This window comes from Podarcis erhardii (assembly GCF_964252035.2).
Source record: "Podarcis erhardii genome assembly, chromosome: 9".
NCBI classification, from domain to species: domain Eukaryota; kingdom Metazoa; phylum Chordata; class Lepidosauria; order Squamata; family Lacertidae; genus Podarcis; species Podarcis erhardii.
In genome coordinates, this window is record NC_138512.1 from 66,014,872 (window position 1) to 66,038,831 (window position 23,960).

The 23,960-nt window shown below is 44.7% G+C and overlaps 1 protein-coding gene across 8 annotated transcripts in view; it reads right to left on the reverse strand.

Annotated features, from left to right (window-relative positions):
* Positions 1-2,227: 2,227 nt before the first annotated feature.
* ARHGAP24 (Rho GTPase activating protein 24) overlaps positions 2,228-23,960 on the reverse strand; it is a 430,705-nt gene continuing 408,972 nt past the window's right edge. For all 8 annotated transcript variants that reach the window (XM_081876822.1, XM_081876824.1, XM_081876821.1 and 5 more), the window contains 5 exons: positions 15,011-15,143; positions 13,725-13,798; positions 12,486-12,607; positions 6,634-7,711; positions 2,228-3,126 (listed from right to left, as the gene is read on the reverse strand). In XM_081876822.1, coding sequence (XP_081732948.1) covers positions 2,883-3,126; positions 6,634-7,711; positions 12,486-12,607; positions 13,725-13,798; positions 15,011-15,143 — 1,651 coding nt within the window. In that variant the 3' untranslated portion in view covers positions 2,228-2,882. The remainder of the gene's footprint in view (positions 3,127-6,633; positions 7,712-12,485; positions 12,608-13,724; positions 13,799-15,010; positions 15,144-23,960) is intronic.

Sequence of the window (23,960 nt, forward strand, 5' to 3'; positions counted from 1 at the left end):
GACCCCTGACCATTAGGTCCAGTCGTGATCGACTCTGGGGTTGCGGCGCTCATCTCGCTTTAATGGCCGAGGGAGCTGGCGTACAGCTTCCGGGTCATGCGCCCAGCATGACTAAGCCGCTTCTGGCGAACTAGAGCAGCGCAAGGAAACACCGTTTACCTTCCTGCCAGAGCGGTACCTATTTATCTACTTGCACTTTGATGTGCTTTCGAACTGCTAGGTTGGCAGGAGCAGGGACCGAGCAACGGGAGCTCACCCCGTCAAGGGGATTTGAACCGCCAGCCTTCTGATCGGCAAGTCCTAGGCTCTGTGGTTTAACCCACAGCACCACCCCACTTTTTAAATTTCCCACAATGCTCCAAATATAATTGTTGCTGCAAGGCATTGTGGGAATTCAAAATGTTGGTTTGTGTCAGTTGGCACAGATCAGAGAATTGATTCATGGGAGTTGTTGGCAGTGGTCTCTGCTAGGATGCTGGTGCTTTGGTAACTGCCTGAAGCTGCTGTTTGCTGACACTGAGTCTTCTGCCACAACATAGCCAGTGTGACTTTCAGAGTATGAGGGAAATGCCATGGGAGAAGGGACAAAATGTGTAATTCACCTCCATGGATGGCTGCCCTACAGTACTAATGATGATGGTTTAAGAGCTAGGTGCGCCCTTATTCCAAACTCACCATTCTGAGCTTCGTTTATATTATGGGGCTGTGTTTGCATTGTTTGTTGAGTCTGGCATCAAGTGATGGTTTGTGTGGGCAAAACAGCCATCAGGGACTTAAATAATATTATGCCCTGAGGACAACCCCCCGCCATTTTTAATTTCCAAAATAATTCATTTTTGTATGGTTGCTTTTTATGGATCTTCTCAGTAGTTACATGTATAAATACAGGATGACGTTGATGATTTTGTACCCCTTTGGCCTAGTGCCCCAGTCAAGGGAACGGCCCACACCACCCTAAATCTGGTGCTGTACCCATGGCAATCCCCCCCACCTTTCCAATGGGAAATGAACATCTGAGAGTCCAATGGGCATCTGAGAGTCAACATGTTTTGAATAACCAAGTGGTGCTTGTGTGGCATGAGCCTGCTCTTAAAATTTGTTGTTCAAAAGTCTCATTGCAGGCAATAAAGCATTAGAACTAGCTGGTTTGAAGGTGGGGGAGAGGTGTAAGGAATCTTAAAATGCCACTCCAGTCGTGGTTGACTCTTGATCAACCGGAATGCACCCTACATAGACTGGTCTTGCATTGCTTCCGACTAGTCCCCAGAGCTTGGGCAATTTAATTGCCCTGGGAACATAATTCCACACACAGGGCAGACAACGGGCATGTTCTTGCTCATGCTTTTCTTGTCCTGAGCATGCAAATGAGACACTCCAGAGGGAGCTCTCAACGGATCATGAACCACCTTCACACATGAGGCTTAATAGTATGCAACTGAATCCCTCTTACGAATACTGACACTCTTGATGACCCGGGAGCAATGTGCTGGTAACTACAAGGAACTCAACATCTGCTTCAGGTAACAAGGGCAAGTGGGGTGAGAAAAAACTATAATGAGGTACTGGGAAAGAGAGTTTCACAAGTATGTTTGACCCAACCTATTTTGCAAAGCCAAATAATCATAATATAAAGAACAACAACAATAACATAATTCTAAGCACAGGGACAATCTTGTCTCCCACTGCATCCTCTTCTGACATCTACTTTCTGTCTGCACCCCCTTCTGCTAACCCCCCATCAATGATGGCTCTCCCAGGGGCCAAACATAATTTAGATTGCATATCTTCTTTTTTTCAACCACTTTAAATAGCAGCCTTAGGGAAGGAAGCAACCAAGACTGGGACAATGGTGTATGGAGAAGTTAACTCCATATCTCCACTACCAACCAAAGCAGCCCTTGTGGTCCACCCCAAATATCCCTTGAAGCTGCTTTATGACACTGGAGGGACACAGCTATTGGCATATATGGGAGGGCTGTTGGAAGGATGGTAACAAGTGCTGCAGGCCTGATCCTGACTGTCCACCCCTCCCCCAGTGGCTGCTTTTTGAAAAACAAGCATGCATTCCCAAATTACATGTTGGATATAATGTGCAGTTTGATCCAGAATAGGATGCACTGTCTTCAAGGGAGGGCTAATTGCAGCACCGCACATGCACAGGAAATATTGTATTGCGTTTTCTAACTGATAGATCCCAAAGTAAAAGAAAGAAAAAAAGAGTTCCAACTTATTAGATGCTCATGTTATATTTTTATAAAATTATTTACACTTTTTTTTTTTTTTGGTCATGGGCAAATCCATTGGCACAAACAGCACAGTCACACAATATCCTTTTCGTTTTGTTTAATAGCTAACATTATATATATAGATATCTATATATATAGATAGATGTGTATCTTAATTCCCCAGCGAGAGGGGCAACCAAAAGGGGGGGAAAAGTAATATTCAAAATAAGCTGATGGTGACACAATGCCAAAAATAGCTTATTATGTTAATTAAGTGCAAGGGAAAAAAGCCTCAATATAAAGCTTAATTGCAATGAAGGTTCCGTTTGCCAGTTTAAATATAAGACTTGCATTAAAATATTTCTTCTTGTCTCTTTCTATCCCCCCTTCCCTCGGATGACCTATTTAAAATCTATATACACAAATCCAGTTGTAACACTTAACGGTTGCATTACGATGCATTCAAGGAATATGATTTCTCAATTAAAAAGTACACATGGTGGATGTGGTTGGTTGACATAGGCATGGCGTCGTCTTCTGAGGGTCGACGTTACATTGAGTGCTAGCCTCAGTCAGGTGACCAGTCACCTGTTACAATATAATATCCCAACAACCCTCTTCCCAGAATCCCCCAGTCTTGGTCGGCAGCAGCAGCGCTCACTGGATCCATATGGTGTTCCCTCTTTCTGGCCGACGTGTCTCGACTGTCAGCTCCCCAAATGTCGAGAAGAACTGCTCCATCTCCTTCTGCAGCATGTCGTTCCTCTTCTCTGCGTCTTCTTTGGCCCGCTCAGCATTGCGCATTTTAATCTCCACCATGGTGAACTTTTTCTTCTCCTGTTCCAGTTCATCATGCAAGCCAAGCATTTCTGTCTCCAGGGAGAGATTCCTTTGTTCAAGGCTGGAGGAGCAAAAGTAGACAAAGGGCTTAGTATACTTTGGTACAACTCAACACTCATGGGCACCCAAAGAAGGATAGTTCGGTAACAGCTGTGATAGCTCAGTCGGTAGAGCATGAGACTCTTAATCTCAAGGTTGTGGGTTTGAGCCCCGTGTTGGGCAAAAGTATCCTGCATTGTAGGGGGTTGGACTGCAGTAGATGATGCTTGTGGCCCCATCCAATTCTAGAATTCTAGTTAACACAGGATGCCAGTTACATAGAAGTAAGCCCCACAGAACTTAGCATACACAAAGACATGTGGCAAAGTTGTGATGTTATGGGTGAGAGAAAAACAAACAGAACTGGAGACACCTGTCAGGGACCGTGCTGAGGACAGCTGCACTAAGGAGGAATGGTGGGAGCCTCCCCCTCCCAGGAGCAGGAGGACAGTATAGATTTGGAACAGTGGTTTGCAGAGGGACATAGTTCAGAAGGCAGAAGCTGGGAAATACTGGGTGGGGAACAGCTAGGAGAAGCAGCACCGGAAGAGAGAGGTTTAACAGATTCACAGTTGTTGGACAGCTTTCAGCCCCCTTCTCCAAAGACAGGGAGAGCTCAGAAAGTCTCAGAACAGAAAGCGCAGAGGGTACAAGCTTAGATTACAAGATGTAGGAATGGCGTAGATTAAAAGGGATGGAGGGGTGTGTGTGATCCTTAACTGGGAGCACCGCCATTTCTAGGAAACATGTTCTCTGTTCTTTCACTGTGATTATTAAAGTTTCTAACTGGTAAGACACTTCTTTCGTCTGATCTTTGTTTACTGATTCCCCAAAGCCTGACAATATCCCTTCTCCAGAGATGGCTCTAATTAGCCAGTTGACAACCTACATGTGAAAAGGCCCAGAGAATGTTCTAGGGGCCCATGATATACAGTTGAACTCTTGAAGCTAAGCATGCCTGCTTTGGAAGTGTATGTGAGCCATTGTGGGGAAGGGAGGTAAACAAAAAGTTAAAATAATATAAAAAAACCATTTCAGGGTGGGGTTATTTAGAACAGAGGAGATGCAAGGAATGGTACTTTTTTTACTGGCTGCTTCACTAATCTCTTTCCGCTCTCCTCCTTCCTCAAGGTACTTGGAGGGGAGGAATAATTGCACAGGCAGGGACTTTTTGCTGCTTGAGTCAAATGATGAAGTACCTTGCACATTGCATGTGTAGAAGCTTAATAATAATAATAATAATAATAATAATAATAATACTTTTAAAATTATTTATACCCCACCCATCTGACTGGGTTTCCCCAGCCACTCTGGGTGGCTCCCAACAGAATATTAAAAACACTATTAAAAATATCAAACATTAAAAACTTCCCTAAACAGGGCTGCCTTCAGATGTCTTCTAAAAGTCAGATAGTTGTTTATTTCCTTGACCTCTAAAGGGAGGGTGTTCCACAAGGTGGGCACCATTGCCGAGAAGTTGCAGATACGGAGAGTGCCGAAGCTCAAGGGCTTCCTACCTGGTTGGCCACTGTGAGAACAGAGTGCAGAACCAGAGGGGCCTTGGGCCTGATCCAGAAGGGCTCTGCATATGTTCTTATGCTTAATAGAAAGCCAGTGTTACCAATTGCTAGATGTCTGGAAACTCTTGTCTATCGGTTATTTATTAAATTTATGGTGCCCAGAATTTTTAGCACCTTCCCCCTGCCGACATTGCAAAGGCTGATGGTTTGAAAATCTCAGACTTTCAAGACTCAAACTCTCCCAACGTTTTATAATAGTAGTAGTAGTAGTAGTAGTAATAGTAGTAGTAATAATAATAATAATAATAAATTTATTTATACCCCGCCCATCTGGCTGGGTTTCCCCAGCCACTCTGGGTGGCTTCCAACCCAATATTAAAACCAATACAGCATCAGACATTAAAAACTTCCCTAAACAGGGCCACCTTCAGTTGTCTTTTAAAAGTAAAATAGTTGTTTATTTCCTTGACATCTGATGGGAGGGCATTCCACAGAGTGGGTGCCACTACCGAGAAGGCCCTCTGCCTGGTTCCCTGTAACTTCACTTCTCACAGAGAGGGAACTGCCAGAAGGCCCTTGGAGCTGGACCTCAGTGTCCAGGCTGGATATTGGGGGTGGAGACGCTCCTTCAGGTATACAGGACTGAGGCCATTTAGGGCTTTAAAGGTCAGCACCAACACTTTGAATTGTGCTCGGAAACGTACTGGGTTCTCGGAAATGTACTGGGAGCCAATGAAGATCTTTCAGGACCCGGTGTTATATGGTCTCGACACCACTCCCAGTCACCAGTCTAGCTGCCGCATTCTGGATTAATTGCAGTTTCCGAGTCACCTTCAAAAGTAGCCCCACGTAGAGCGCATTGCAGTAGTCCAAGTGGGAGATAACTAGAGCATGTACCACTCTGGCGAGACAGTCTGCGGGCAGGTAGGGTCTAAGCCTGCATACCAGGTTGAGCTGATAAACAGCTGCCCTGGACGCAGAATTGACCTGCACCTCCATGGACAGCTGTGAGTCCAAAATGACCCCCAGGCTGCACACCTAGTCCTTCAGGGGCACAGTTACCCCATTCAGGATCAGGGAGTCCTCCACACCAGCCCGCCCCCTGTCCCCCAAGAACAGTACTTCTGTCTTGTCAGGATTCAACCTCAATCCGTTAGCTGCCATCCATCCTCCAACCGCCTCCAGACACTCACACAGGACCTTCACTGCCTTCACTGGTTCTGATTTAAAAGAGGTAGAGCTGGGTATCATCAGCATATTGATGAACACCCAACCCCAAAATATGAGCCTTTACTAGGCTCAGTCTAGCATTTAACCGGCCTAGGGCTCTGAAAGGTTGAAGCCATTTCTAAGGCTTATTTGCAATTTTTTTATAATGGAATCAAAGCCTCTTGAGCGCATTAAAATCCATGCTATGAATCTAAAAACCGCAGAGAACTTTTGCACTTGCCGCCGCTGAGAAACACATTTTCCTTTTCGAGTGTCCCCTGGCATGCAGTGAAATAAATTTTGTGATACTCGTTAGCATTTACAGCGGGACTTTTTGATCACTTGGTTCAGACGGGAAGATGCGAGCCATATATAATCCCCTATGACATAAATTAAGCCGAGTGCTAAGACGTCTCCTGACCTTTTTTCTTGCTCATTGTTAATGCAACACTTCATGTCAGAGCATATATAATTTAAATGATTTTTCCTTGGGATCTGACTGAAGGGCCCCAGTGTAATGATCTTAGCTCACCTGACTAGCAAATAATGTATGGCTTTTCCCACCTGGAGGGGAGCATGAGCTGCCCAACCTGAATACTTCTTGAACTGGGTTAGCTGGATTTAAGCCGATGAATAATGCAGCCCTCATTGCACTGGCACATAAATGCTTTAGGCTACAATCCTCTATGTGTACTTATTACCTGGGGAAAAGTCCCATTGAACTCAATGGGGCTTACGGCTGGGTAGGCATGCATAGGACTGCACCGTAAAGAACGGGAGCTCTGACCCTGGCAGCTTACCTTCTTATCCTTGTTTCATACTCCAGCTTCTGTTTCGCCATTTCCTGCTTTAAGCTCGACACGAGGCTATGCAAAGCACTGTGGTTGCCCGTGTTGTTGACAACAAATGTTTCGCTGTTGTCACTGCTGCTCGTCGCTCGGCTGCTGCGCCCCCCGACGCTTCTGCGGTCGCCTTTGTTCTCGTAATCTCCTTGGTTGGAGAGGTCTTCGTGCTGGGGCTCATCCAGGAGGACGGGGTCTTCAAAATTGGCCCCGTAAAAGTCTTGCTCGGGGCAAGTGGTGGTGGAGGAGCGGCAGGAGTTGGAATGTTCGGGGAGGGAAATTTCGCAAGAGGAAGTGGACCAAGTCGCACTGTCGACGCTCTGCTTGTCTTCGGCATTCAGTATGGAGAACTGCTGGTGCACGTTGTCGTAAGTAGAGAGTCTGTTGTGCTGGCCAGAGTCCCCCGTGGGCTCCTTTTGCTTGTTGTCCCGCAGCGTCACGTACCCATTGGCCATCCAGCCCTGGTTCCTGCTGTTCAGAGAGTTGCTGTGGGCATCTGTGCTGGAGATGCCCATTCGCACCCCTCCGTTCTGCATGCTGTGGGTGCCCATTTTGGTGACAGGCCCTTTCAGGGAAGATGTTCTTCTGCTCTGCAAGGTACCATTGGGCAAGGCTGGCGATGTCTTCTCTTGACCCTCCACAGAGCTGCTGAAGGATCCATTGGTGACGATGCCACTGCCTTTATTGAACGCTGGGTTTTTTTTCACCATAAGTGGTGGGCTTCTGGTGATGTCCAGTTTGTGAATGCTGTTCCTTGGGCTATTTGACTTGCTCCCAGGCTGAGCTGTAGGAGAGCCGTTCTCCACAATGGTTCTTTGGGGAGACTCTGGTTTATCCCAAGAACAGTGTCTCAGTGGTGAAGAATCCTTGGTGTTGTTGTTTTCTTTGTTCTGGAGCTGACCGATGATTACTTTCTTTTGGACCTCGTTGTTGTTGTTGCTCACCTCCTGCCCGCTTTGGACGTCCCCATCCTTGGGAAACAGCAGCTCGTGCTCACTTATCATCATGGACATCAGCTGCTGGACAACAACAGTACCTAGAAGAAGACCACATAAACACAACCAACATTCAAACGGCAGGTAACCATTGAAGAAGAAGAAGGCTTGTATCCAAGCCTATCTGTTGTAAGACTTGGTATCTACGTGATCAATTTTATAGTGAAAACTGAAAGCGAAGGACACCTTCCAGTTTTTGTCACTCATCATTTGTTTCTCTCTCTTAATTGTTGTTAGTAAAGCACGATGGAAACCGACTGCTGCATTGCACTCATTTTGCAGGTTTGGGCCAATGCCTTGCTTCCTCCCCATCTTTGTAGTTGCCATCCTACAAAAGATGGGATGATGTCAGCAAGGAGTGCTGTGTCCAATTCTGGGCAACAGATTAAGAAGGAAATTGACATGTTGGAATGCATGCAGAGGAGGGTGATCAAGTTGTCCCATGACTTAATAGAAATCTGTATTTTCTTCTGTATTTATTATGATTATATCTGCACTTACAAAACTTTTTTTTTTTTTTAATGGGATATTGACATTTATTGTTTGCTATGTTCTGTGTTGTAAAAAGGGCTATACATATATTTTTTAAAAATAAGAAGCCCTCCTGCAATACTTTGGCTTTTATATTAGCCTGTAGATTTTCTAGCCTATATAAAGGGATCTTTCTCTTCCAAGCTCAGGATAGTTACATTCTTGTAGCTCCAATTGCATCAGAAGAGCAATGGGGCATCATCCATGTTTTTCAACAACCCTGCACCAAATTTTACTTATGTGCTGAACTCCATACAGGTTGGCTCCTCTTCCCAATCACATCAGCAGCTGCCATGAACCAATAACACAACTGTCGGTGGCCCATCAAACAGGGCCCTCTCCATCCCCCTTCTTCCCCCATGCCAGTTTGGCCATGTCACTCTTCTGTGGTTTCCAGAATACTGATAAGGTTGAATTTGTCATGTCAGAGCAAGACAAATATCTAAGCACAATAGCCAGAGGCTTCAGGAACAACACAACAACAACAACAACAACAACAAGAAAAATCATGGTGGAAAGAAATAAAGAATCAAAAGATGAATGGTCTAATTACAATTTCTGAGGTTCCCTTCAGTTTTACTCCAGGTTTCAACAGCGTGTAGCTGGATGGATTCAGAAACCTGTAGCAGTGAGCAGTTGAGTTATCTCCTCATCCTCCCCCATTTCTGCAATGTTTAGTTGTGCCGACTGGAGCAGCACATCATAATGAGAAGGGATGTTAAATCAATTTAATATAAATGTCATTAAGCGCTCCAAAATGAGACTGGGTGCAGCCGCCAGAGTGCATCGCACAGTGCTTCAGTGCTGAGTATGCTTCTGCTTATGTTATAAATCAAAGCGTGCTCCCTTAAGCCAGGAGGGAGATAATTTTGAAATGCATTATAATGAATGACCATGTTTCCTTCTGTAGAAGGCCATAGCGAACAAGCAGTATGACTTCCTTGGTAAGTTTTGGAGCACATCTTTGACGCTAGACCATGGGTAGGCAAACTAAGGCCTGGGGGCTGGATCCGGCCCAATCACCTTCTAAATCCAGCCTGCGGACGGTCCAGGAATCAGCATGTTTTTACATGAGTAGAATGTGTCCTTTTATTTAAAATGCATCTCTGGGTTATTTGTGGGGTATAGGAATTTTTTCATTCCTGCACCCAAAAATATAGTCCAGCCCTCCACAAGGTCTGAGGGACAGTGGACCGGCCCCCTGCTGAAAAAGTTTGTTGATCCCTGGGCATATGGCAAGAAGCGGCACTTTCCTCTGATCTGATCCTTCCTGAAATTGCATTTTTTTGGGAGGCTATAATCACATTTCCAAGGGACACAGGCACTGTGGGTTAAGCCACAGAGCCTAGGACTTGCCGATCAGAAGGTCGGCGGTTCGAATCCCCACGACGGGATGAGCTCCCGTTGCTCAGTCCCTGCTCCTGCCAACCTAGCAGTTTGAAAGCACGTCAAAGTGCAAGTAGATAAATAGGTACCGCTCCAGCAGAAAGGTAAAACGGCATTTCTGTGCACTGCTCTGGTCCGCCAGAAGCAGCTTAGTCATGCTGGCCGTATGACCCAGAAGCTGTACGCCGGCTCCCTTGGCCAATAAAGCGACATGAGCGCCGCAACCCCAGAGTCGGCCACGACTGGACCTAATGGTCAGGGGTCCCTTTACCTTTACTAATCACATTTCCAGGCATAATTGTTTGATGTGCCAGATGCTTCTGAGCAATAACTGGTAGTGAAGATGACCCCATGACACTTTGTAGCCAATCAGGCTTCGCTGCTTGCTGATGTCACTGAGGGCAAATGAAGTCATTCAGAGTGATGGGACTATTTCCTTGACGGGCAAAGCAAACGCTTCATCTCTTTTCAAAAAGCAATCAACCAAAATATTCTCAAAATACATCAAACGCCTGTCTAAGCTAAAGCCTGATACAGATTTACATGCCTACACAGACGTGATTCCTACTGAGTTCAGTGATACTTGCTACCTAGTAAGTGTGCATAGGATTGCAGCTCCAGAGATTGGAAAAATTTTTCTTCTGATCAGGATGACCCTCCCCCCCATCCCCACTGCTCATCACAGGGCTATGGAACAAAAGCATGCTTGGATGTTTTTTGCGCCCTTCTAAATGAGTTACACAAACAGTGATCTCACGTCTCATATTTAATGAGTTATGGGTGGGGGAGCACAAATTATTATTGCAGCTGAAATATGAGCATCTGCAATCAAGGGAGCACTTTCATTTGCAGGCTGTTCTCCCTCCGCTCTCTAATTAGCAAAATAAATCATCTGTTGATGAGAGGGATGTAAATCCACAGAAGAAGGGGAAGAAGCTAAGAACCTGATATCTGGATTTTTTAATTTTTATTTTTGCAGCTGGGCATTAATGTCTTGTTAGGAACTTAAGGGTCTCCTTCGCTGGATCAGGGTAAGGTTCATAGTTCAGTTTTACAGCACATTATTCTAAGTTAAATTTCAGAGATTTGCAGGCTGGGTTGAAGATGATTCCTGTCTGAAACTCCGGAGAGCTGCAGGCAGTCAGTGAAGACAATACGAAGCAAGATGCACCAATCCTGGATGATCATGGACTTGGTAGAAGGCAGCTTCCCTTGATAGGGCAAGGCCTTGGAAAGATCAGAAGTTCATCTCATCCACTGCTGTATTTCCCAGCAGCGGTCACTCAACTTTTAAAATTATTATTGCTATATTTATATCGACAAACCTAGACAGCATCTTAAAAAGCAGAGACATCACCTTGCCAACAAAGGTCCATATAGTTAAAGCTATGGTTTTCCCAGTAGTGATGTATGGAAGTGAGAGCTGGACCATAAAGAAGGCTGATTGCCAAAGAATTGATGCTTTTGAATTATGGTGCTGGAGGAGACTCTTGAGAGTCCCATGGACTGCAAGAAGAGCAAACCGATCCATTCTTAAGGAAATTAGCCCTGAGTGCTCACTGGAAGGACAGATCCTGAAGCTGAGGCTCCAATACTTTGGCTACCTCATGAGAAGAGAAGACTCCCTGGAAAAGACCCTGATGTTGGGAAAGATTGAGGGCACAAGGAGAAGGGGATTACAGAGGACAAGATGGTTGGAGTGTTCTCAAAGCTACCAGCATGAGTTTGACCAAACTGCGTGCTCTGGTCCATGGGGTCATGAAGAGTCGGACACGACTAAACGACTAAACAACAACAAAATATTTATATCCTGCCTTCTTGTAAGACTGTAACTCAAAGCAGCTTACACAAATTCAAACAGACAAATTGCAAAAAGCTGAAAACATGAAAGAGAAGTTTAAAAGTAATTACTATCGAATAGAATTAAAACAATATATAAAAAAAGCAAATCTACTGAAATTCAGGCAGTAAAGAAGCACAGCTCTGCCAAGAGCCCTTTCCTTTAAAAACCACCAGTATAATTATATATTTTTGTAAATATTTTGAGTAACGATATTTGCACGTAGAAACGTTTGCATGGTTTTCCGGTGCAAAGCAAATACTCAAACAAACAAATGACTTTGCTGCTATGTTTTGTGTCCACACACGGGTCCCAAATCATAGCTAAACTAAAATCTTGGCTGGCTGCTGTGAGAACAGGTTGCTGGACTAAGATGACCCACTGGCCTGATCCAGGAGGCTATTCTTTTTATTACACTTGATTCTTAATTTTACTTCATGGATGCTTCCAATATAGATGCCACGGTTCTGCTCCAAGCAACTAGGTAAAGGTAAAGGTAAAGGTAAAGGTACCTCTGACCTTTAGGTCCAGTCGTGGTCGACTCTGGGGTTGCAGCGCTCATCTCGCTTTATTGGCCGAGGGAGCCGGTGTACAGCTTCCGGGTAATGTGGCCAGCATGACTAAGCTGCTTCTGGCGAACCAGAGCAGCGCACAGAAATGCTGTTTACCTTCCCGCCAGAGCAGCACCTATTTATCTACTTGCACTTTGACGTTCTTTCGAACTGCTAGGTTGGCAGGAGCAGGGACTGAGCAACGGGAGCTCACCCCGTCGTGGGGATTTGAACCACCAACCTTCTGATCAGCAAGCCCTAGGCTCTGTGGTTTAGACCACAGCGCCACCCTTGTCCCCTCCAAGTCTTGCATAAATACAGCCTGTTACATCAGATCTGGCCCTCTTGTATTTTGCACACCTGCACATGCTGCTATTTGGTTGTTTTCAAGTTCCACAAAGCGTTTTTACCATATTAAATTAAACCCTACTGTTGCATCCATGTTCTTGCCAGGATCCTCAGACCAGCTAACTGAACCTTCGTGGCGGGTTTTGCTTTCTCACTCACCTTCCATGATAGTTAAGGGATCCTCCACTTTGGGACGAAGGATGTTGGGACCAAACACAGTAGCCAGGTTTTGCACACTCATTTTGTTGACTCCGGAATAGGACTGAACTTCATCAAGGAATCTGTTAATGCATCCAAAAAAGCATGGGGGAGGGGAGGGGAGGGGAGGAGAGGGGGGTCCAGAATCAGGATTCAGTCAACTATAAATGACAGGGCCGAACCAGGTGAGATGCTATTCATGCAATTAGCAATTAGGCATAAATGTGCAAAGGAGACATGCTCTCTCAGCCATCCTAACCCTGATATAATCCCCCCCTTGTCTCTTTTCCTTTGTGTGTTGTATTTTTGTTTTTTTATTTGAATGTAAGTCTGCAGATAGGGGGTGTCTTGTTTTGAGTGGAGCTACCAGACTGGTTACTGGGAGCGGTCGCTGGGGGCATATAATAACACCAGTCCTGAAAGACCTACATTGGCTCCCAGTACATTTCTAAGCATAATTCAAAGTGCTGGTGCTAATCTTGAAAGCTCTAAATGGCTTTGGCCCTGCGTATCTGAAGGAGCGTCTCCACCCCCATCATTCAGCCAGGACACTGAGGTCCAACTCTGAGGGCCTTCTGACAGTTCCCTCACTGTGAGAAGTGAAGTTATAGGGGAACCAGGCAGAGGGCCTATTTGGTAGTGGCGCCCGCCCTGTGGAACGCCCTGCCACCAGATGTAAAGGAAATAAACAACTATCTGACTTTTAGAAGACATCTGAAGGCAGCCCTGTTTAGAGAAGATTTTAATGTTTGATGTCTTACTGTGTTTTAATTTGTTGGAAGCCACCCAGAGTAGCTGAGGTAACCAAGTCAGATGGGTGGCCTATAAATTATTATTATTATTGGTAGTAGTATATTCTTTCCTCACAGAGGTGAATTTGGTGTCTTCATTATAGAGCTTTCACAGACACGCTTCTTTACTCTGACCTTTGAGAGAGAGATATTTTAGGGCCCACTCTCGTAATTCTAATTTACTTTAAGCTGCTTTAAACGTTTGCCCTGGGACCTTACAGCAAAGGCCAGGTAATAAATCAATAATGATAACAGCAACAACAAGAAGAAGATGTAGTAGAAGAAGTTAAAATTTAACTGTTCTGTTGTTACTCCTTAAAGAGCTGTTCACAGACAACTGTTCTATCTAATGATGTCTTTGGGAGTGCTAAGGCAATCGGTGCTTTGAGATTCTTGTCGGGATATTTACCTGCAAATATACTTCAGCAGGTTGAAGTTGACAGGTGGCAAACTCTTCACTTGCTTCACCAGTTCGTTCAGCCCCTGTGTGAAGATGAGATCTGCGGCATTAGAAACTCCAAAGAAAGGGACCAAAACGTAATACTCCCCACTTTCCTTTAAAAACTATCCATACAGATTGTGAGGGGTGATTGCAGCTGCTCACATGTGTTGAGACTGTTATGTACTGAAGTTCTCACCCTGGGCCAGCAGGGGGATACTGTAGATAGTTATGCAAATAAGGGATTGAAAGTGACATTCAGTGATTGGATAGTTTTTGAAAATTTTTACAGTTACGTTGTACTGGAGCTCTATATAAGCAGGCTGACTGAACCCTTCAGTTCTGTTCTGTTCTGGCCTGTGAATAAACAAGAGCTGTTTGAAGAATTGCTGTGTCGTCTGATATGTTCACCCACAACTTAACAGAGACAATTCACAGCTGCCACCTACAAACACACATTTCCGATTGCGAAAGGAAAGCGCTGGTTGGCTTAACATGTTTGGTTCCAGGAGATGGTTAGAAGGCCCATGATGGAGCAGCTTCTAAGCACGTCTGGTTCTTCTGTAGCTCTGAGAGTGGAGTATGGATCTCCTTACAACTCTCAGCAAAACCCTTAGCAGAAACTACAGCTCCCAGGATTCTCTGGGAGAAGCCATGAGTGTTTAAAGTGGTATCATAGTGTTTTAAATGGACAGTATGGATGTGGCCTTTGTCCCATTCTTAGGTGTATGGGGAAGGGCCAGAGCTCAGTGGTAGAGCAAGAATGAGGTCCCAAGTTGAATCTCTAGCATTTCCAATGAAAAAAGGAGCCAGAAAGAGCTCTGCCTGAGACCTTGGAGAGGCACTGTCAGGAGACAATACTGAGCTACATGGACAAATAGTCTGAGCCGGTATAAGGCAGCTTCCCAAGTTTCTTTTTTTAAAAAAAATCATTTTTATTGATTTTCCAATAAAACAGCCAATTAACATATCCATATCATTAAACAATAAACTAAAATAAAAAAAGACCAAATTACAGTCCAAATTATTAATTATTAATTATTTTTTCCCGGGCTCTCCATAGTCTGGACCTCTGAAGTGTATCTCCAATATCTTCATTCCAGGCAGCTTCCCAAGTTTCTAAGGTATATCATGGAAACAGCCAACATAAAATGAAGGCGACCAAACAGGAGTTAAACCACTTCACTCAAAATCCCTCAATAAGACTGCCAGACGCCTGATAATTTCACACACTGGAATCAAGGCCGCAAACTCACCGTTTCCTCTTCCTTGCTGAGTAGTTTGGCGCAGGCGAGAAAGTCTTCATATTTGGCGTATGGAATGACTGGCTCTGGGAGTTCTCTGAGGTACAGCTTCAAAAGCGACGCCACTGTGTGTACATCTGTGTTTCTGTCGGGAGGGAAGGGATGAGATTACTGCTGGAAATGTAGCGCAAGGCACCTAGAAAGCGATTGCAGTTTTCGTGCAGATCTAAATACATATTTTATTATATAAAGGGTAAAGGGGACCCATGACCATTAGGTCCAGTCGTGGCCGACTCTGGGGTTGCAGCGCTCATCTTGCTTTATTGGCGAAGGGAGCCGATGTACAGCTTCCGGGTCATGTGGCCAGCATGACTAAGCTGCTTCTGGCGAACCAGAGCAGCGCACGGAAATGCCGTTTACCTTCCCGCCGGAGCGGTACCTATTTATCTACTTACACTTTGACGTGCTTCCGAACTGCTAGGTTGGCAGGAGCAGGGATCAAGCAACGGGAGCTCACCCCGTCGTGGGGATTTGAACCATCAACCTTCTGATCAGCAAGTCCTAGGCTCTGTGGTTTAACCCAGAGCGCCACCCGCGTCCCTTATTATATATATTATCACAAAAAAATGTGTTTAGGTACATATTCTATTTCAACGCACACATTTCTAAATGTGTTTCAACCTGAAATACGCAAAAGGACTGTAAATTTTGAGACGTTTGTCATCTGAAGGATTTGTATGCTGCAATCTGCACATTTGTCCGAGTAGCTTAGGTCACTTCTCACTGCAGTTCAAAGAAAGTGAATTTATCAAGAATTCCTACTCTTGACAGAGTTATTCTCCTCTAAGAACTGGTCTAAACCCAGCTAAACCAGCCACCATTGCCACATCCTAAGGCAGCAAATTCTGTAAGTCACTTAATTTCTGTGCACAAAGTGAATGCTTACTCTTTTTTGTCTTAGGTCTGTCTGGAAGCTACTCCTAATTGACTCGATAAGATAAGCCCCAAGTTTTACCACATTATAAAAGAGTGAGAAAAATTATCTCTATCCATTTATTTCCAAACCATGCATATTTCTTTGCCGTTGTTTGTATCTCAAACTAAACCCGTGCACCCTGCACTCTGCAGGCTGCAATATTTTTAATGAGCTCGACAGGTGGAAGGCTTTGGAAATTGCTCTGTATATCTATATATTACCACTAGGTGGTGATGTTGTAAAATAAGATTTATACAGAATACTTCCTCAGGCCAAAGCAGCTGCTATTCGTTGCAGAGTATTATTGCGGTATTGGCCTTAATAACTATTCTAGAGGTGGATGGTGAGCCTGCCTAATGAGATGTGAGCTGCTCCTGCACCAGAGCATAATTTCTAAAATGAGAGAGATGCCAGGTTTTCAAATATCTGGCGTTTCAAATATCACATATCTGAACTGGGGAGCCTTCCTGCTAAACTCTGATTACTAGGAGCACAGAGGCTTTCAGGGCAGCACAGAAATTGGAGACTACTTTCCCCCTGAAAAAATCCCCCCCATCCATTTTGACAGTGTTTTGGGGAGCATACTGTGGGATGTGAGACACAGAGCAGTCAAGTACAACATCCCTAGAGTAGACATAAAAAGGGGATGTCTGGACCAGCCAATCGGAACTTCTTGTTTCCTCCTAGGCTGGGACAGACTTCTTCTGCATGTGACTAGAGGAGGGTGGGACCTCACCTGCCAAGGTAACAAAAGTTCAGGACTGGTCAGCCATCTCTCTCTCTCTGATTACATTCGTCGAAGAAGGAACACCTGCTTAGCCAAAGATGCTCTCTTGGCTTCCAGCCAAGAGATGACAAAGGAACTGTCTCTTTATGGGATAGATTCCAGGTATATTACTTTTGTAACTTAAGTCTGCCTTCTGGGTTCCAATTGTGAGCAGAATGTGTGAGTAAACTCTTTTTTATATACTTTTACAGAAGACTGTGTCGTGTCTATCTTTTTATGAGGTACTAAATGGAGAATTGGGATGCGGGTAGTGCTGTGGTTTAAACCACAGAGCCTAGGACTTGCCGATCAGAAGGTCGGCAGTTTGAATCCCTGTGATGGGGTGAGCTCCCATTGCTCGGTCCCTGCTCCTGCCAACCTAGCTGTTTGAAAGCATGTCAAAGTGCAAGTAGATAAATAGGTACTGCTCCGGCAGGAAGGTAAATGGCATTTCCGTGCATTGCTCTGGTTCGCCAGAAGCGGCTTAGTCATGCTGGCCACATAACCCGGAAGCTGTACGCCGGCTCCCTCGGCCAATAAAGCAAGATGAACGCCGCTACGACTGGACCTAATGGTCAGGGGTCCCTTTACCCTTTACCTTTTAATGGGGAATTACCAACGAAACTTATTTTAGAGGCTTTAGCGAGCCTGAGCAAACGCATCCGCCGCGCAAGTTTTAAAAAGGGGATGTTATTGTGCTAAATTGTAGAACTTGTTAGTACAAGTTGGAAAGGATATAATCAAACAATATATCCTCTCCTACATCCCTGAACATTCCCACACATACAAACAGGAGCAAAAATGTTCCCCTTCCAACATGGCGAGCTCCTCGATATTGAACACACTTGTCCTCATCTGTTCAGGCAACATGTGGTGGGCATTGCATTGCACATTGCTTCCATTCAAATGCAGCGAGAACCACTTTGAAAGAGATGATCTGAACCACAACGCAGAGTATGATGCTCCAAATCTCTTTGCAAGGGAAATTGGGAGGAAGTCATGAAGAAGTTGCAATCACTCTAAAGGAAGTAGTGTAAAGTGCAGTCCCCTCCCCACAGAGAATCCCTCTATCTCTTTTGGCAAGTACTTTGGCAAAAGAGGAGAAATGGATCCTAATTTTGCAGCACCTTGGCCTTAGGAGAACATTGCTCTTTTGGAAGGAACTCTGTGCCATGCTCTTTAAGAGGAAACAGTGAAAAAGGAACCCCTTTCAAATTTGGCACACTCCTGTTCATTTGGCACCCCTGTCCTAATTCTTGGTGAAGCCTGAGGGAAACAAACCTTGACTAAGTCTCACTTTCTCTTCCCACAACCCACACCATTTTCTTTTTTTCTTTAATAATTTATAAAAAAATATATTTTTTATTAGTTTTCCATTTAGCAATATATAATCACATCATTATTACCCACTTTACCTCTCTGGCTCTCTAGAGCCTGTCGACTTCATTCCCTCCCATCTCACGGCTTTCAAAATTAACCTTTATATCATCGCATTTTATATGTTTTCCAGTTCTGATTACACTCATTACAAAATACCTCAAAATTTAAATAAATAAGAAAAGGGAGAAATTTCCTCGTTGCAAGTCTTCAGACAACCCTACTAGTGGTGTTAATTGCTTATAATATTCTTTCAAATATTGTATAAATTTGATCCGGTCCTTTTGGAATACTTGATCATGCTGGTTTTGGATTTTTCCCGTCAGCTTCGCCAGTTCCCAAACACACCATTTTCACCATGCTCTGCTTTCTCCCATTTAAATAAACTTAAGGGAAGTTGGCAGTTCCAGTTTTTCATTTTTCCTCCATCAGCTGCTCATGAAAAAATCAGGAAAAGTTTTTGGGTGAGGGAGCAACAGAGAGTACAGTGGTGCCCCGCAAGACGAATGCCTCGCAAGACGGAAAACTCGCTAGACGAAAGAGTTTTCCGTTTTGGAGGTGCTTCGCAAAACGAATTTTCTATGGGCTTGCTTCGCAAGACGAAAATGTCTTGCGAGTTCCTGCGGGGTTTTTCCCCCCCCCCCCTTTTTCTAAGCTGCTAAGCCGCTTATCCGCTTATCCGCTAAGCCGCTAAAAGTCGCTAAAAGCCGCTAAACCGCTAATAGCGCTAATCCGCTAAGCCGTCAATGGGCTTTCTTCGCAAGACGAAAAAACCGCTAGATGAAGAGACTCGCGGAACGGATTCTTTTCGTCTTGCGAGGCACCACAGTAACTCAGTTTCTGCTCACACTGCAGGGAGACAGACAGTGGGCACCCCAGTAATTGATTTTGTACTTGACATTTTTGGGAATATAAAATCATTTTGCCTCTAGAGGCAGTGTTGTTGTGTGGTAAATAAGACTATTAAATGCATATAAAATTATGGGTTGTGTGGGGAAAGTGTACAGACTCATTTTCTCTCCCTCCTAATGCTGAGGTCCAGTGCCAAGGGCCTTCTGGCGGTTGCCTCATTATGAGAAGCAAAGCTACAGGGAACTGGGCAGAGGGCCTTCTCGGTAGTGGCGCCCTCCCTGTGGAACGCTCTCCCATCAGATGTCAAAGAGATAAACAACTACCTGACATTTAGAAGACATCTGAAGGCAGGCCTGTTCAGGGAAGTTTTTAATGTGTGACATTTTAATCTATTTTTCTTTGTTGGAAGCCACCCAGAGTAGCTGGGGAAACCCAGCCAGATGGGCGGGGTATCAATAATAAATTATTATTATTATTATAGATCTTGGGAACATCCATGGGAGCTTAAAGTTAGAAGACTGGAGGTGCTTTCTGCCTGAGGAGAATTGGGTGAAGGAGTTCTGCCCCAAGCCAAGAGGCGCTATACCAAAAGACAGCCAAGTTACCACTACTACTGCCTTTTACTTAGTAAAAGAATTTTGGGAAATGATACATAATGAATTGAAAAAAGCGTTTGAAATAACTTTTTCTTAACCCCCCCCCCCGAAGCCTTTTTAAAAAAGGAAATCTAGGTGCCGAACTCCCAATGGAGCAGAAAGTATTATTTATGTATGTGACCACGGCTGTGCAGTTGTTATTGGCCTAGAAATGGAAAGAAGATAAAATACCAACCAGAGATTAATGGCAGATTAAATTGAGGGATTATGACGAAATGGCAAAGTGACCGAAAGAATCAGAAAGCAGGATGACCAGAACTTTAATAAGGAATGTGAAAACTTAAAAAAATTCTTAAAAATCACTGTAGACAGTTAAAATTGTTAGTAGGATTGGAATAACACTTGTAGTTTAATGGTGAATTTTGGATATAATGGAGATGTAAGAGATTTGGATTATTATAAAAGTTGTAGGAGGAAATTACTAACAATAGGACCCACAAAGGGAAGGAGGGAAGTCCAGAAATTCTTTGGAATCTTGATTTCATGATGTATGTTAGATATGTGAGTGTAAAACGTTAATTTGAAAAACTATATATATATATATATATATATATATATATATATATATATGGCATCCAAGTTATTTCCACACCGGAATATCCCACAACCATTTCTCCCATTCCCTGGCAGTAAAAAATACGTATTCTTTCTTTATTTCACCTGTATCCCATATTTTTCTCCAAAGAACTCAAGGTGACATACATGGTTCTCCTCATTTAATCTCCACGACAAACCCATGAAGTAGATTAGGCTGAGAGGCAGTGATGGCCCCAGTGAGCTTCATGGCCAAGAGGGGACTGATCCCTGATCTGCTAGGCCATAGTCCCAACATTTAACTACATTACCAAACTGGCTCTCAATTATATATTAAGCAACTAACAAATTGCTGGACGCCCCAAGTCAATTGCCTGGGATGGCTGCTTCACTGTGCCCCATGTCCTAGTTAAGTCAACGTTGAGTTTTTCTATGAAGCACATGGCAAAAGGAAGCAACTCCCAGCTTGCTAATCTTTCCACAAGGCTGCCACTGGTATTACTGTTTTGTAAACTGGGATTGCTTTCTTCTCTGTTTTCTGAAGTATTCATTGTTTTGTTTCTTTCTAACAGCAGCTACCCCTTATCCCAGGTCAGCTGGTCATGTAAACCCCATTGCAGCCCAACTGGACCCCAGTGTAGGAAAACAAACCACCACTCAGTAGTGTGCAATCTTGCTGCGACAGGTAAAAAATGCTTCTGCAAAAGAGACGATCCCACTCTCAAAAACCTTCAGGACGTCTGTATCACAATTTTGTTTGCCTGTCAAAGGCAGCCATATCTAAATCCCTCCCTGTAACTATGGCAAGCAGCAAGCCTGCTATTTGGAGTGATTAGCACAGAATTTAATTAGAGAGTACATACCCTGAGGATTTTCTAAATTCCTGGCCCCTCTGTATTAACTCTTCCCCACTTCCCATTCTCTTCTCCCCCTTTAAATAAGGTATGCTGGCATAGCCATGTACAGACAAGAGCGAGACAGAGATGAGTTAATTGTTCATTTGATTGTCCAGCAGAATAGCCACCACTACTGGTCTCTAAGCTGCCCCTAGGAATATAATACAAAGGCTTTAAATACTGCAAACAGTCACAAATCCTTTCCTTTGCAATTAGGCAGCCCAGATCCAGGGCTCTTTTCATTCCAGCCCCTCGTTGTCATCGACTTCCTTTCCAGCAGTTGCTGCGTCAACAACATTTTTTGCTTTGTGGCAATGGCAGACCTTGTGGAAACGGCTGTCAGGCTGATTACACAGCCCGGGGTTGTCCCTTCCTCCACTCCATAAACAATAAACATGGAAGCACAGCAGGTCACCATGAACACATATGTAACATTTACAGTCACGGCCAAACATGTGTGAAGACTGAAATGTGTCCGTGGTACTATTGTCAGCGCTTCAAGAAAGCAAAGGCTCTGACATCAGGTGGGAATTGAAGATGCAATAAAGCAAGGTAGTTCCAAAAGGAAGTGAATCTAAAGCTGGTTCATGTGTGTGGGATCTTCCACATGATTTGTCCAGGAGGTTGGCAATACTGTGGCATGGATCACATGCAGGCTCTGTGTTGCATGAATCTGGGATTTCTTCTGGATCTTGTTGTCAGGAGCTCAGCCTACACTCGAGTAGGACCCTGGCAGAGACACATGCCCGACTGGCATGTTCTCTCCCTCCTGGTCGATCGGGAGCTTCAAAAGCTTTCTTCTGCCCGAACATCACAGCGACCGATGCCAACAGACAACGGCACACTTAGGGATCCACAGAGTCTGTGCAGTTCGCATGACAGACCTCAGCAGCTCAGCATTTTGGCTAATCTACTGTATTTACATATAAACACACACGGAGCACTGCAACATGGCTCCCTCTCTCTCTCTAGCATCAGACAGCAAAGAGAGAAAGAACAAAGGACAAGAGTCCCACTTCACAGAACACAGTAGCACAAACATCCTGTCTCCATCACTTTGTGGAGTCAAAACATACACCATCATGTGATAGACAAAAATCCCATGACTGCAATCATGGAGCAGGAATTCTAACACTTGTATCCGAGACTGCCCTGGTTTTTATGCTGGTGAGGGACTTTTCAATGCCCTTTTGTCTCTCTTTCTGCCCCCATCACTTCCTTCCTTCCTTGATATGCAGTGGGCTGCCAAGAGGAAGTGTGGCTTGTTCTTGCCCAAGGCCTGACCCAATCACTAGCAGGGGGTCTTTTTCTGAAACATTCACCTGCAATGGAAGTGCTGTAGCCAGCTAAGACTGCGGTATTTCAAACAGTGAAAATTGCGGTATTTCAAACAGACAGAAAAGTTGCTGAGCTGCCATACTTCCAGATTTCATCAGATTTCCGCCAGGACGCTGCTAGAGACAGCAGTATTCTCGATATGTCCAGGAAATTCTGGATGTATGGCAACCATACTAATGGCCAACACAGACCTATTAATTTCAGTGGGGGTACTTTGTTTGAGAATTAGTTGGATGCACCTGTTAGTATACCTGTTGTAAATGATTCATTCAAAATGGGCTATCTAGTATCCTGGTTCACCGTGCTTTTCGAAAGGGGAACACATTTTATAATGAACCCAACAATAGATTAGGATCTTAGGGTATTAGTAGACCACAAGCTTAATGTGAGTCAACAGTGTGATGCAGCAGCATTTTTTAATTATTATTATTTTGCTAATGGTATTCTTGGTTGCATCCACAGAAGTATAGTGGCCAGATCAAGGGAAGTAATAGCACTATTGGTTGTTGTTGTTTAGTCGTGTCCAACTCTTTGTGACCCCATGGACCAGAGCATGCCAGGCACTATAGTACCACTCTATTCTGCACTGGCCAGACCACACCTGGAGTACTGTGTCCAGTTCTGGGCACCACAGTTTAAGAAGGAGATTGACAAGACGGAATATGTGTACAGGAGTGGAACCGAGATGATCAAGGGTCTGGAAACCAAGTGGAGGAACAATTGAGGGAGTTGGGTATGTTGAGCTTGGAAAAGACTTGAGAGGTGACAGGCTAAAGTAAAGGTAAAGGTACCCCTGCCCATACGGGCCAGTCTTGCCAGACTCTAGGGTTGTGCGCTCATCTCACTCTAGAGGCCGGGAGCCAGCGCTGTCCGCAGACACTTCCGGGTCACATGGCCAGTGTGACAAGCTGCATCTGGCGAGCCAGCGCAGCACACGGAACGCCGTTTACCTTCCCACTGGTAAGTGGTCCCTATTTATCTACTTGCACCCGGGGGTGCTTTCGAACTGCTAGGTTGGCAGGCGCTGGGACCGAACGACGGGAGCGCACCCCGCCACGGGGATTCGAACCGCCGACCATACGATCGGCAAGTCCTAAGCGCTGAGGTTTTACCCACAGCGCCACCCGCGTCCCACCTTCAAATATCTGAAGGGCTGTCACATGGAAGATGGAGCAATCTTGTTTTCCGCTGCTCCAGACCTGAACCAATGGATCCAAATGACAAGAAAGGAGATTGCAACTAGATATTAGGAAAAATTTCTTGGTGCAAGAGCTGTGCACCAGTGGAACGGGCTACCGCAGAAAGTGGTGGATTCTTCTTCGAGGTTTTTAAACAGAGGCTGAACGACCATCTGTCAGGGATGCTTTAGTTGTGATTCCTGCATTTCAGGGCTTTGGACTGGATGACCTCTGGGGTCCCTTCCAATGTGGGATCTTTGGTAATTATATACAATGATGGCAGCTATATAAGCACGGGAATTGTTCCAGTGACTGCTCTATGTGGCTTACTCTGCACAGATTAGGCCAAAGAACAGCAGAGTTATATCAAAGGATGGCTGTCTCGGGAT